Source organism: Daphnia magna, linkage group LG1 (genome assembly GCF_020631705.1).
Source record: "Daphnia magna isolate NIES linkage group LG1, ASM2063170v1.1, whole genome shotgun sequence".
Taxonomy (NCBI): Eukaryota; Metazoa; Arthropoda; class Branchiopoda; order Diplostraca; family Daphniidae; genus Daphnia; species Daphnia magna.
Window position 1 is genome coordinate 17,938,896 of NC_059182.1, and position 15,682 is coordinate 17,954,577.

The window sequence follows — 15,682 nt, forward strand, 5'->3', positions numbered from 1 at the left end:
ACTATTATTATTATTATTATCGGGAGAGTTGAATGGTTTCTTTGCGAGACAATGACATTAGCTGTCGGGATTGAGACGGCAAAACTTTGGTAGTGCGGCTGTGGCTGATGTGACGATGAAGAGAATGGTCTTGGCACACTGAAATGTTCCAAATTAATGAGAAGAGACAAAAGCGAATCTAATTAGTTCAGCCTATTGACTGACGGCAAAGCAACAATCACTCGGCTGGTGTAGGCAAGAAAGAAAACGTTGCCGGCGTCCTCCGCGCTCTACTCTTTGCCCATCAAATTTTCGCTTCGAGGGGCTCTCGTTAGATTGGTTATCCTATAACGCCGTTTCTTTTGTGAATCATCAACATCTTCTCAATCGAGTTGGGACTTGATATCTATCGGGTAGCCGCAACTCGATTCCCTCGATCGTTCCACCATTTAGAACAGCACGAGCACCTGAAAAGCGGCGCTTCTGTTCTGTTGTCATTGCGACGTGCCCGCGTCACCAAAGCTCGTTGAGCCTGACATTTCGATTAGGCGTTCCAATTTCAGCTCATTCAAGCGCACGCAGCACTCGTATGGCGACAGCGGTTATTGTATAACACTTGCACGTTGCCTCCTTGTATGTCGGTACAGTTTTGAAGCGATCAGAAACGTCATATGTTTATACTCTTGTACACGATGTGGGACTATTACTACAAACAAGACCAAGAGTTACTTGTGGTCCGTCATGTCGCAGATGAACACACTCTACATCACCTGCAGCACGCCCATACCGTCTTCTGCTTCTCCAGTGTGGCCACTTCAAAAATACACCACCCACACAGCAGCCCCCTCAGTGTCCTGTTGGTTCTCTCCTTTTCAATTCAATTCACTCGTCACACGTCGCTATTGTGTCTGTTAAGTCGAAAGCAAAAACTGTTGAATCTCTTTGTATTCGGAAAGCAGCGAAGATGATGTACAATAATAAGTGGGAGCGTGGGGGTTCGCTGCCCATTAAATGGTTTTGGCTTGGCACAAATTACTGGATAGACGACGCATTTCAATCCTGAAGCGGGAAAAATTTGAAAATGTCGCTTCCATTTTGAAAAAATAAAAAATTTCTTGCGTGCGTGGGTGTTTGTGAAGTGTGTTCTGTAGTGGATGCGCTGCTGTCGCCGGGCGGAGATGTTTCCGTCGGTCAATTAGCATTTGCAAAGGTTTCACTTTGCATACTTGCATTTACAACTAGATGTCATGGTGACACAAAGAAAGAGATTTAGGGTGAGAGGGAGATTACCGAACGGCGGTGGCTATTTACACAGAAAAAACGGAACGGGAGGGAGAAGGGGATGATGGTCACACACGAGCGAAGGGCTGCCTGTGACGTTTGACACGCTCCCGCACTGTAATAATTTTAATCGGACACGGTTTAATATACACGCCAGCGATTCATTTAACGCGTTGCACATCAAGGATTATGTGGAGGACGAAGCGAAAAACATTTACGAATAATAAATAGTTTAGAAAAGGTCGAAAATGTGATTCAAATGGCAACTGGTAAGTCTGGTGAAAATCACTCGTGTTTGCTTACAGTGGTGATTAGCTTTATGTAACACGTACTTGTATATGTAAAATGGGTGTCGAAATAGATAACCGGGGCGAAAACATCCAGAATGGGGAGCTCTATGTTCTTTGAGAATCTACACGACGATTATTGACAAAATCAAATTTGTTTTCTTTCTTTTTGTTTTGGTTTTTTTTCTTTACAACACTTGAAACACATGAAACCATCAAAGTCCAATTGGTAACAAGCACGGCGGATAATGAGATAATAATACTTGGTACTTAACTATCGAGTTGCGTGACCGTATTCCAAAACACCGAGATGCAAAACGACACGTAAAAAAGAAAATCGGGATTTACTACAAGACATTATCATACTGGAATAAAACGAGAATGACAACGAGATTGTAGCCTAGAGGCTACTACGCGCATCTGCGGGATGAGTGACATAGGTGAACGAGATGTCCACCAACTATCTTTTTCCTACAACACATCTCATTTCGGCAATATTTTAATTATAATTGTTACGTTTCCAAAATGTTGTTTAATCTAATCATTCATTAATCGGAATAAGGTGACCGCTCACTCCGGTCGGAACGCGGAGAATTGCTCTGATTTTCAGACGTGATTACACCCAACTCGTTCTCCTGTTTGATGACGCCTCCTGCGCCTCCGCCGCTGCCAGGGCTCGTGTGGTGTAGGACGACGTTGGGGGTCGAATGATAGGCCGCATAGCTCGCCGGATTCACGGGCTCTAACGGGGCGGATTGTGCCGATCCACCGGCTGACGCTAGCAGATTCATTCCTGGAAAAACGGGATAATCCGGCCGGAGGAAACTGCCGGCCAGGAAGCTGGATGCTCCGTAACCAAATGCGGCTGGAAAATAACCGGATTGAATGGGAAACATTGGAGGTCGGGACGATGATCCGGTCATACTTCCAGCATTGGGGAAACTGCTTCCGACTGCCGACAGGCAATTCTTCCATTGCAGAGACGCTTCCGCCTGCTGATGAAGATGATGCTGATGGTGATTGTATCGCGGCATCTGCTTCTCCCGCGTTCCAGACGACGAATGTTGCAACGATTTGCGTTTATGTTGATGATTTCCAGCTGGAGGTCCTTCCGCGTTCACCGCGTTAGTGTTTAGCGCGTTGTTGCTGTCCGGCTGCGGATTATTGTTGTGGTAGACGAGCTGTTCGATGGCCCGGAGTACATCTCCATCACATCTATCCAGAGTAGACTTGAGTGTGGCTCGTTTAGTCTGTGGGAAAAGTCTGGCGAGAGTGTCCAGTGGTGCTCTTTTACTTGCTGCTTCCGGCTCGCTACCTCCGCCACCCCCGCTAGTCGCATCCAGCGCTGAAGCGTTATCGTCCACATCGGGAAGATCGAATTTCGTCCTATCGGATGGCAATTCCGGTTCGTCTTTTACACGAAACGGATACAAATCATCGAAATCATTAATTTGTACATTTTTTTACAGCTTAAGGAAAGAAGGGGCGATATGGAAATAATAAATAATTATTAGACAAGGAAAAAATACAAAAGAACGATGATAATGCTCAGATGTCCTACTGTACTATATTCCCTATTGACATGGCTTCCACATTCGCATTCCACGGATGCAATTGTTGAGGCCAGCTGCTTCACAGAATACGCTACGCCATAAAAGCTCTTTCTTTCTTTCTCTTTTGATGGATCCATATGAATCCATCGTATGATGAAGTCAGTCTCGCCCTCATATTCTCTGTGCTCCAGAGGCCAACGCCAGGCCTAAATGCCATCCTCCATTGTTATCACCCCTTTCAATAAAAATTGTTAAGGATGCGGAGCTGAGAAGTCGCGCGTTGGCGGATCGGGGGCAAGTAGCCCATATCAGTCGCTCATCCAAACACTTTTTCGCTCCCCCTAGCATCAACATCTCCGTACTGGGGAAAGCCAAAAATAAAAAAATAAATAAATAAAAATGAAAGAGAAAGAAAGACAAATTCCTTCTTGCTGTATGGCCGTGGCAATAGGCACACATATGCTGATATGTCTGTATATGTGTAGATATTTCAAAAGCGGATAGATAGGGCGAGGTGTCGCGAGGGGCCATTTATTGTCGTCGACTATATACGCCAAATCAATCTCAATGAATAAATTGCTGCAACTCTCCTCTAACAATGTGAAATGAAAAGAGGAGCTCTCTTCCATCAGCTATACTAGGACACGAATACGATGTAAAGAATGGTAATAAAAGAGAGAGAAAAAAAAAACTAGGGTATCTTTGTGTCGGCGAGATTCTTCAATGTGATTATCTCTTTAATATCGCAGCGAAATGTTCTATTTTGACACGATTTTCATTCACATTTTGAATAGATATCAAAATGAGAGTTCAAATTCCTTGCTGTTTTTTAAGTCAATTACAACTTTTAGACGATTCTTGGCGTTTTAGAATAGCGTTGATAAATGAGAGGCAAAACGAATGTTAGAAATCTCCATATTCGCCAAAAAACGCACGTTGAGTCATTTCGATATCTTATTATCAAGTAGCCGCATACCAAATTAAAGCGATCATTTAAAAAAAAAATCTATCTCACAACTCGATTTTAAGCACATCCTCCACCACCAACAGAATAGCTTAACTGTGCTCTAAGCTGATTGGCTTGTTTGCCACCTAATCGATACGCACTGCCTTGACACTTGCACGTTTAACGCCAATTCTTAAATGAATTAATCAAATGGGTTTCTACCTGTTGGGTGGCTATGATTGTCGGAATCACCTGCATCCTCCGAATCTGAATCCATCAGCAGTGGACTCTTGGGTGACATGCTGTTATTGCTCATCTTAGAGGCCCTGTTGGTTCCAGGAGAGACCGGATCGACAGGTACCAGCAAACCTTCGCCCTTTCTGTTCATGAAAGAATGATAATGTGACGATTCATCTCGTTCGTTTGCGGCCGTACAGTTCGAAGATAACGATCCAGGCGGATGCTGACCGGCCTCACGGCCAGCAAAGTTCAATCTTTTCACACCGCTTTCGTAGCCGTTATTGGCAGACGACTCGCAAACGGAATCTCCTCTATTGGCGGATTTCCCACCGCTTCCGCTTCGATCGCTCATCGAACGGCTAGGAGATTCTTGACCGGTCGGACCTTGTGAACCAGTTTGTTGGCTCATGTTATTTATCCCGCCTGAAGGGACAGTGTAGAGCAGTCCTAATTCTCGAGCCTCATTCTCCTCCTATTTAATTATTTAAAAAAAATAAATACGTTAGATTCATGGCATTAAATAATGAATGGCTTGCGAGTCATCTAAATAAGCTTGTTTAATAAACAAACCGCCTTCGACAATTGTATATATGTAGGGGAGCCCACGAAACTAAATAGGATCGGGAATCTATAGTATACTATTGCGTAATGAGTCATTTCATTCTAAAGCGGGCGGCCCGTCGCTGGTTTCTACTTTTCAGTACACAAAATCTAAGATGCCGATGAGTGGAGATGAAACACCAGCACTCAACCGATCTTGCGTAGTTGATTATAAAAAAAAGGGTCACATTAAAATGGGCTGTTTTCGACGATAAAGGGAACAAGTTTGCAGTGCACGGATAACCCTTTGAACTGGTCGCAATGACGCCGACCATTAAACCGCCCCACACAAACAGAATAGGCCTCTGTCTAACAGGCTAAAAAAAAAAAGCTTCATATTAACGGAAATTCAAACTATCCTTCATCCTCTCCAAAAACAGGCCAGTCCTTTAGTAAAACCGAGTTTCTTTGATTGGGAATGACGGGCAAGGCAAATGATTTCGGCTTTCACTCCACCGAGATTCCAATTTTATTCGTCTGAGGAAAAGTTCCAACGCGGTTCATTAAACGCACACGCGTATAGGCCTACTTGTAGAATAATTTACGTCAACACAATTTAAATAATTAAAGTTGCGCCTTCAAATCGTCAAAACGGACGATACAAACGGAAAATCTTTGAAAGAAAAAGGAGCTGTGTGCTGAATAATAAACAAAAAAGACGGATGATATCGATATGATCCGCATTTATCGCACGTTACGTTCCAGTAGATCAAAAAGTGACCCATTTTTACCGGCGGAAATCAAGGCCGATTGTTTCGCAAAAACGAGTCTCATTTTTCTTTTAAAACAATCCCCTCACCTGGGCTTGTTGCCTGCGGAGAGCCACCTGAGCGGCCATAACGCGCTGCCTTTCGGCTATGAGAGTGCATTTGGCGCAAGCACAATCACGCCAGCGACAGTAGCGTTTGTGTCCTTTAAGGGCAGAGACCACTCCGTGGTTACGACACCTGGCGCACTTGGGCGTCCGCTGGTAGCGCTCGGATGCGCGGAGGAGCATGGCGGCCGCGGCCGCTGCCGCCGTCGGAGGAATCCCTCCGTGATGGTGATGATGATGAGTGGCGTGGTGTTGACCGTGATGCTGTTGGTGATGGCCGTGGTGTTGATGCGGTGAACCCATGTGTCCAGCAAGTCCGGCAAAGAAGCCATGAGGGCTCATCATGCCATTAGCTCCTGATCCGGGACCGGTTGCGCCACTTGCTCCGCTTCCGTCTCCACTGGGGACTTGATGGCCGCTGTTCCGATGCGATGACAGATCCATTTGACTTTGCCTTTCACTATTGATAGGCAATTTCATTATTAAAAATCTAACTTGCTCATTACATCATCTGGCAGGCAGACAAAAACTTGCACCAGAGTTAAGATGTCACGATGTCAGTAAAAATTTGAGATTACGGCCTAAAGAATAGATGTGTTGATTAATCTTACGCTTTAATTGCTTGCCAACTGCCGCTCGATTTTTCCTTGGAAGACGCTTGTTGATGAAGAACAGTCAACTCGAATGGAAGACGACGTAATCACTTTTCAAACAACCAGACAACAAATCTTCAATCGAAAACAAAAATAAAACAAATGCCACGCTAGTACACTCTCATTGCCAATACGGGGTGCCTATTGTAAGTAACGCGCAGCAAAAACAAATGGCTTTTTCACGGACAACGTTCCTCTCCGGCGCAACGTTGATGACAAACTGTGTCGGTGAGGGACAAAGTTTTTCGTTATTATGTGGAATCACCGAGAGATGTTTGAGTGCAACGTCTATTTACCCAGTTAGCTATAGCTGGTGATGGTGCGGCATCGGTCCCGACAGTTCACACATGTGTGTATTAGACGAGGGTACAGTATGTGTAAAGAGTGCGGATGGAAGCCCGGCCCCTAAACGATTGCCATTGGTTCAACTGTCGTTGCGTCTCAAAATTGGCCGTCCACACACAAACACCAAACAGCGTCGAATGTTCGTATGTGTGTTGTACAATATAGTGTGTAGTACACAGTAGACATCTATTATACGGAGGCGATTAACGTAACCGCTTGTGATCGTTTGATTACCATCTCTTTTGAGACTGCGCACCAGGGTAGCGCTGCGGAAACCTGCCCATTCAGAAGCGAAGCATAAAAGGTGAAAAAAAAAAAAAAGTGTTTGTCTGTTTTGGCATGTTGTGATGTTCTTGTTTATTTAAATCAAACGGGTGTGTTATTATACATGTATACTCTTATAGGTGGTCTTTTTTTTTTCTCTTCTATATTTCATTTTTACCCCTCTTGTGTTTGCATGCGAATCGTTTGATTATAATAGATTGCACAAGGTGTGAAATATGATCGTTCTCCGTGGTTTCACTCCTCTCTATAGTCTACATGTATTTCGTATGAATTGTACATAGAAACACAGGCCTATTGTTACACGCAAAGATTTCCTTTTGTGCCCCCAAACTACCATTTATTAAGGGTGGAAAAATGAGTGACAAAGCCTTCAAGTCTTGACATTAATAATACCATACAAACTTAAATATTCCGTTTTTGTTTCCTTGTCACTGTTAGTTGAGTTCGACTATTTTTAGCCGAGAAACACTTCCCAAAAGAAATTGGCGTCATATAATTCATTTGGGAAATGCGTAACGGACAGTGGAAATTTCCCTGTTATAGATTGAGCTCACGACGCAGAGGTTAATATCGAAAGGAAACAATAACTTTGGCCACGAATGTTTGTAATAATCGACATGCAAGATGGAAAATCCCATTATCAACACTGTCTCTGTCGTTTCCCGAGATACAAACAGTTTGTTAACAAAAATGTGAACCCACAAATGTAATACATAAAAAAAAAGGACGTGCCTATTATAAAAATAAGAAGAGTTCCCCCCTCAACTGGAGTAGGAAATCAACCTACCCTGAAAAAAAATAAAAATAAAAGGAAAGAAATGTAGGAACTTTGTCAAGCAGTCGCGGTTTGATGAGGGTCGTTCATTGAGCACTGAACAAAAAGAATAGATAAAAAGCGAGTTAGATGTACACAGTACATTATATTGTACATATTAGACACTGCATTTTCTGGAGTGGTATATACTGGTGACATTCTATACGCTTTTCAGTCAGCGCGCGAGTATAAAAAAGCCGAGTGCGCGGTTTAATCAAACGTGATGAACTACTGGAAGCCCCTGGCTGCTGAGCTTGTTGTCATCGTACTCTTCACATAAAGACACATATATCCATACGCACAGACGTACAGTATGTATATTTGTACACAGTACACAGGGGGTGGACGTCGGCGATGCAACATGTTATATGTATTTTTAAAAAATCTGCGTTGCGCATACCGAACCCCCCTCTACATCTACACCCCCAACCGCTGCTGGTTCGGAGACAAAAGCCCTCGAATTCACACACATTAGTAGATTTGAAAAAAAAAGAGGGGTGGGCAGGCAGTCTGCTGGGCAGGGAGCATCAGGACACATTATATTATTATTGAGAAAACTTGAACAATGAAGCAGTATGGCTATATACTTTTATCATTACGTCATATTCAATATCTGCGGCAGATAGCGCCGCAACATAGACACGACGCGCAACGTTTTTTTAAACGGGGAAAAGAGAGAAAATAAAAGGATAAAAATTACATGCTTTTTTTAAACGTGGTGCTGGTGTGTTGGTAACCGCTAGAACTCTCATCCTAATCGACCGCCCATATAGAACTACAAATGTGGATGTTGAAAATGAGGGCCACATATTATATACATGCTTCCTTGTGTGTATAACTATCTCTTTTTTTTCTTCTTCTTCTTCTTTCTAGTTTTCTATAGGAGGGCAGGATGGATGACATTACATCGCCATTATTGGGGTAAAATAGAAAAGAAAAAAGAAATTGTCGGGTATTACTTTATAAACGTCTCTCACACTCTATAAAACTACAGATGAAAGAATGGAAAATGGGAGGAGTTTGCTTTATTTCTTTACCATCGCGCCTTGTTTCCATATAATTCTAGCATTTACATCGATGGTTACGTCTAAACACTCCATTCGTCAAAAAGGCTTTTCTTTACCGTTCTTCTTCCTTTCCGTTTCATTCTCGTTCAACTTCCCAGACGCCATATAGTATTTAAACATCTGTGGGGTTCGTCATTTGCGCCCTTCAAAGAATCCCTTGTAGTTATAATACATGTACATTAAAATTATACCATTCTTTTGATGCCTCCCTCCTCTGATTTGTTTATTTAGACGACCTTTGTTTCCCCCCTTTCCTCGACACAATTGCTGGTGGACTTAACTCTTTGTACAGATATTCACAATCTCCACCGCATTCATCGGTTAATCTATTAGAGGCTGTACATTTCTTTTTTTTTGTCTTTGAAACCTTACGTGTGGTATGACGTGCATTCAACTTTGTTTCCGCGTCGATTATTCCTATAACTATCTATAATTGTATATACTATAATCCGCCTTAGAGGGGGACCAACAATCACTCCCCACTGACAATAGGAAAAAGCGCGATAACAAAAACAAACTTGATGCGCCCATGTCATCTATAATATTTTTCGATTTTCGATACCACAATAGACACTTACGTATTTGTGTTTAAAGCAACTATAATATAGCCCTTGTGTAATGTGCGTACCCTTTTGAACCATTGAGCTCCGTTATAGAGCCGGTCAAGAGGAAGGAACTACAATGGACACCATCTTGTGTATAGATGTAGCGGGGTTGTAACCTACGCTTGACCATCGCAGAAGAACGACCAATAATGTACAAGAGAAAATACTTTGACCATTGACTGGCTACGTCGGCCTGTGGAGAGGAAAAGAATAGAGTGCGAGTCAAGGTGTTATTCAAAAGAAGACGCTTCATATGGTCAAGAGGATCGTCACGAGTGATGAAAAGACGTAGGTCTACAGACATGGCCGTTGACACATTATGTAACAAGGGCTGCATGATACCTGTTGGTGCGGATGCAATATGTTTCATCAAAAATCGAATCTCAATCCAACCACCGGAATATTACCGACACCAGAATGACCTATCGCTGTTTCCCCAAGAAATCTACCTCACTAAATAACCCTCGCGTCGACTGTATATTTCTAATAATGGGGCTTGCGTGAGCCTGTCACATTGATAAATATATTTCATATTGCCGATGAATGGATCCGGAGACATCAAAAGATGAAAAACCTCCAAACAAATGGGGGGGAAAATACATTTTTTTCCTCTTCTCGCTGGATCGAGCAATGACAATCGGACACGTGCGCATCGCAATCGCATTCTACAGCACACGACATCTTTATCCGCATTTCTTATGTATAAAATAGCTAATACAGCCGGGCTATTGGATGGATTGGACTGTTGGAACAATCAGCGCCTAGCTTTTATTGCGTCTGTTACTTCTTCACATGTTTTTACGGAGGATTATATAGGCAACGTTTACTTCCATTCAACAGCAACGGTTGCGATGTCTATGCCGTTTAAAAACGCGCAAGGGTAACTCGATACGAATCCAAAAATTTCCAGCCCAGCAATTTATGATGGATGTCTTGGCAGCAGCATTTTAATGCATCCGCAACTTTTCATCCCCCCATATTTTTCAATATTTTCAATTACTAAATTGCCATCAAAAGAAACTCACGTCAACGGTTTTCCCATCAGTAAAAACGTTTTATTGTCGATTCGCAGTTTCAATACTGGCGCCGGAAGAAGCGCTACGTAGCGCTGGCTGGGTTAGTCAGGACAACGTCTGCGTCGTATTCCACAAATTGCAAAACCTCAACGATGCATTTGTTCTTTTTGGATTGCACGGTAATTGTGCCCTTTTTTTTATTTTTATTCTTATCAAAACGAAACAAGCGGAAACATCCGGTTTTCCTACGTTTGTTTATTCCTCCCCCTGTAGCGATGGCGTCTAACGTGCGGACGGGCGCGCACACCTTGACAGCGACAGATCTACTTGCGGTACCCAACTCGTTAATGGCTTTTTCTACGTAGTTTGTGTATTTTGCTGCTCGTGCTACATGATACAGAGCAAAGAGAGGGCAATATTCCGATATGTAAATCAGTTGCCGAAGTTCCAGTCGGCCGGAAGATTTAACAAGCGCGCTTTGTACTCGCTTCTGCCGTGCCGCGCTCCGCTTCGCTCCACTCCGCTCTACTTTGCGCGTTGCTCTCGCTCATTCACTTCCCATATATCCGTGTGTGTATACAGAAAATAGGCAACTCCTACGACTGTACATCGGTAAATGTCCGCATTTTCGACTCAACACAGAGCAGAGCCAACCGCTACCAATTATCAAAAGTCGAGCGTACCCCCCGTGATCTCTGCATCTACCGCTGCTTTTATCTTTTCAGCTTGGAAGCCGAAAAGTTTGGTCGGAAACAAAAGCCTTGCTTGCGTCAACAAGCACAAAAGACAAAACATGTCGACAAATCGGATATTTTTTCTTGTTCTTTTTATACAACCACAGGTGAGTGATTATGGGACAGAGACTTCGCGTATAGAGCTACAAAAACTTGTTTATAGATGAATCAGGTGGGCTGTAGGGGACTGACGTTGAATAAGTTGTAATGCAACCAATGGCTCTTTATTGCCTTTGACTCAAGTTGGAACACATGCAAAGAGAAATTTCAATCTATTCGCCCTCCCTCCGTTTGTGGTTCAGTTTTTTCTTTTGCTCATCGTGTCCTGTCACGGACTGTTGATAGCGTAGGGACATGACTTTCAGGTGCCCCAATTATATTCCGTATGTTGGGAATCGTGTAACGAGCAACTGAACTTTACGATCAAAACGTTCCGGCCATCAAACTGTGAAAATGTCTTTGCTCTCGCTTTCCATTCGCTTTTACGAGTCTTTTCCACCAATTATACAAATGCAACCCGCACACCACCATCACCATTACACGCTGCTCCGGTGTAATAGATATACATTGCTAATTTAAAGAAAAAGAAAATCAAATGTCGCCTACGTCAATCTAACGAGCCGCATTGGCAAAGTTGAAAAAAAAAATCAAGTCATCATTTGTCCTCTTTTCTTATGTCTAACGAAGCAAAATAAGAAAGAAGTATTGGCTGAGACAGGAAATAATTTTGTTGTTGTGGTGTAAGCGCACAAGGATCACTGTTGAAAGCATCAGCTTGCTGAAAAGCCCATTGAAGTGTGAAAATTGCGGATGACCACCCACGTCCGCACGGTCGCTATTGGAACTTGGAACAATCGACGGCTGGATAGACAAAATTCTACACAGCGTGGACGCTCATACGGATGAAAAACTCGTAGCCCTGCGTGAACATAGCCGCCATCCAGCGGCGGAAGGCGGAGGATAGCGTTCCGTTCCATTGCATGCAATTTGCAAAGGCATTTAACGCGCGCACGTTAAGGGGAAAAACACAATTTCATTCATGGCTTTGGAATTTAACGGGATCTTTTACTGGAACTAATACTGGTATGATTACGAAAGCTCGTGAAACTGCTTTGTTACCTGTGCACAATTGTTAATAAAACGTTGATGGTACTAGCTAAAGGTCACGTGACAATTGAGAGGCGTGAACGAAAACCCCAAGGTGGCGTTTCGCATCATCGAAAGCAATTGACGATCTAACTTGGACCTTTCTTAGTTAAAAAAAAAAGGTAGCAAATAGAAAAAAGGGAAATCTTTTACTTTAATGTAACCTCGTAAACGTTTTTCACTCCCCCCCTCCTCTCCCCAGTTTTAACACGTAAAATTGCACGCCCAAAAACCTTATAAATCACCGGACTAGTAAGTGGTTTTAGCTTATTTTTATGCATTGCAGTGCAACTAGCGAATATGTAATGAAATCCAGGTTACATAGATAATTCTTAAGGGTTTCTGGCTAACCTTGCTTTGGACACGGACTCCGCCTTTTGGAACTGCTCCAGCTAAAGTTGAACCATCCCTTCAAGCTGGCCAGCTGTGAAAAGGTGAACAAAGTCGCTTGATGGAGAGTTTTCTTTCGATCCATGTCTTACACAACCATACACCTGAAAGCGATTTGTAACGTGTCTGCATAGGAGCAAAGCAAAAAGGATCCTTAACGTGTTCACGACACAAATGAAATAGCCAGTTGGCAAACTGTTAACACTCGTGTTCTTACTGTCACATGCACATTCATTTGAGACACAAAGAGATCACTTGTTCTTAGGACGACACGAATTGAACTGCTGGGGCGCGGTACGAGTTTCATTTAGGAAAGTTTCAACAAACACCTAGAGGTAGAGGTTGAGTAATGAAAAACTGTGGTGGAAAAGAAAAAAGGCGGCCATGATGGACTTTTGATCCCCCTTCCTTTAGTTCTTGCTTCCCGGAACTGTCGACACAAAAAGGTAATGAAACAACAATTAGCTGTGCCAATGTGCCGATGGGCTAACTGAAAAAACAACCACTTGAGGCGATAAGGCAGGTGAGACTTAAACTCAAAGAACACCGGACGCAGTTCCAGCGTCTGAAAATATCAGATAATGATTGATATTTATTCAATTCAATCGCAATTATAAGATCAAGGCCCACTGTGACTGCTCAATCCAGTTGCAAATTCCATTTTAAAAAGACGCCGTATATTTTATAGCCCACCTCTTCCTTCTAGCAATTCTTTTTCCTATAACCACAACTCATAGTTACAAATAATGCATGTGTGTTATGTAAATCTATACTTACACATCATGTTTCTACATAAATACGTATTATGTAATAGATTATTCGTCGTCTTGTCAATCCCAGGCTAGAACGTATTACAGCATGCGTATTCGCAGTTACACATTTGTTTCCGTCGACATAGGTTTCTATCAAGGGCGGTAGGAACGGTCATAAAACATAAGAGGACCGCCGCCTTGTTTTGGAACACAGTGCGCTCTTCGTTGGTTTCCCTAACAACGGTCGTTGCCGAAAAATAAATAAATGAAAAGACAAATGCAGCAAGGCTATATTGTTTGTGTTACCTTCAACTAGATGGCATGCATCTCCACATTAGGCGAGTTCGGCTCACGAACGCTAGTCCGGGCGGATTCATATCCGCATGGAACATAATCCAGCAGCGCCATATGGGTCGTACCACCGGTAGCAGCAGCAGCAGCAAATGGAATGGGCTACTTACACTAAGTTATTCGGCTGGCGGCTTTTAAAAAAAATTCAACTGACAAAACTATTTATGGGACGTGAGAACACTGCGTTCTTAAATAAAAATGTATGAATGTCCCAGGTTCACAAACATTTTTGCAAGATGATATGTAAAACGAGAAGAATATGATGATGAGCAGCCCTTCCCAACTAAATCGATTTTAAATTCTAGTTATGTTCCAGAGGCCCATTTGTATCTTGCGAATGCAGCCCACCCGAAATGTGGCATGGTCAATATTTGCATAATGGCTCCGATTTATGAGTAGCCAACTGGCAGAAAACAAATCACCCGTCTTCTAAATTCAGGCTTCTTCTTTTACCAAAACACATACTACAAATACCCCGTCACCGTCCGTTAAATTTTCCATCCAATTTCAGCGAAAAAGTCTCCAACAATTTCATCAGTTTCATCGTCCGTCTTGACTTTATAGAGAGAATAAAGTCAGCCGAAAAAGAAACTAAACAAAGCGCGGCCAAAAATAAAAAAACTGAGGGCTCAAAGGCAAACAAAACATCGAAGCAGCAAACAAAACAAAAAAACAGACCCGTTTGTGCAATTTTCTTTTGTTGGCCCAACTATAGTTGTTCAGGCGGCCAAACTTTAGAGAGACCCGCATACTTTTTTTTTTTTTCTAAATAATTATCTAATTGAATCAGAATGCTGACAGCATTAAATACTTGACGAATCTTCTGAACCAAACTCCTATTCTACCAGAAAAATCCTAAAAAAAAAAATGAACATTAACGAAAAGCCGATGGAACAAAACAGTTGCATATGTGCAACGGAGTTGCTGTAATGCTCTTAACAAAAATAGTTTTCTTTTTTCCGGAAGTGAAGTTATACGGCAACTGATGTCGCTCAGGCTATCGCAACATGTTGACAATGCTCTCCATTCACGTAAAAATACAGACGTCTTTGCTTCCATAGTCTAAGCTACTTAACATCATATTAGATATTCATTTGAAAAGCCCTGGAAGTTGAAAGAAAACGACAGACGTTAGCAGCAAAAAGAAATGGCCATTTTCACGGCTAGCGCGCAATAAGCACACCGACATTTCAAACCGAGATTAGAAATGAAAAGTAAACTTTAGAAATTATGACGTCACTGCTTGAAATTTACTCTGTTCTTCGCAGCGTTATCCACGAAAATAGTTATTGATTCAGAAAATTACATTTCCGCTGTGTCCTCAGTTTGTTTTTCTTTCAAGGTGTACCTCCTGCACAATAGAAAAATTATTTATCATCGATGGATAAAATTACCTCCCGCGCAAACGTTAAACTAGGATCGAGGAAAGTAATAGTCCTACAGCAAAATGGATTCCTTGAAAGCTAAATAATAGCAATTCCCGACCTTCTTCGAAGTGTCACATTAGCAATTTCGCTTTGGAATGGCTGCACGGTGAGGAATGTCCAATTGTCTGTTGTCAACACGCTCTGATAAGCGCGACTGTCACGAGGAATCTGCGTCGTTGTTTGATAAAAACGGCAATCGGGTTACCAGAATGAAATACCCAGCAGCGTTACATTCATTTGCCTTTTATGTTGTTTCAATTTAACTATAGGAAAAAACTGCGCACCTCTGTTGTTGAAGTTGATCTTATACGAAGTCCCTTGCCTTTTAAAATCCCAATGAAATTCGAATAGGTTGAACAACATTTATTTATGAATAATCACATCAGAATATCGGCTG

The 15,682-nt window shown here is 42.4% G+C and overlaps 1 protein-coding gene across 2 annotated transcripts; it reads right to left on the bottom strand.

Annotated features, from left to right (window-relative positions):
- Positions 1-906: 906 nt before the first annotated feature.
- LOC116915601 (doublesex- and mab-3-related transcription factor A2) lies at positions 907-13,736 on the bottom strand. Of its 2 annotated transcripts, XM_045171657.1 has the most exons (6): positions 13,533-13,736; positions 12,717-13,473; positions 6,312-8,674; positions 5,686-6,160; positions 4,269-4,758; positions 907-2,958 (listed from the first exon to the last, which is right to left on the bottom strand). In XM_045171657.1, exons 4-6 carry the CDS (start codon positions 6,142-6,144, stop codon positions 2,096-2,098), a joined length of 1,812 nt encoding a protein of 603 aa, XP_045027592.1. In that variant the 5' UTR covers positions 6,145-6,160; positions 6,312-8,674; positions 12,717-13,473; positions 13,533-13,736; the 3' UTR covers positions 907-2,095. The 2 variants fall into 2 exon arrangements, with proteins under 2 accessions (XP_045027592.1, XP_045027596.1); XM_045171661.1 differs by lacking the exon at positions 6,312-8,674.
- Between the last annotated feature and the right edge of the window lie 1,946 nt (positions 13,737-15,682).

Bases quoted from the DNA above. Each gene is read 5' to 3' on its own strand.
- LOC116915601 (XM_045171661.1), bottom strand. From the start codon at position 6,144: ATGGATCTGTCATCGCATCGGAACAGCGGCCATCAAGTCCCCAGTGGA. The intron at 4,759-5,685 runs GTGAGGGGATTG...ATAATTAAATAG, and splicing joins TCCGCAGGCAACAAGCCCAG to GAGGAGAATGAGGCTCGAGA. The intron at 2,959-4,268 runs GTAGAAACCCAT...TTCGTGTAAAAG, and splicing joins CAATCATAGCCACCCAACAG to ACGAACCGGAATTGCCATCC.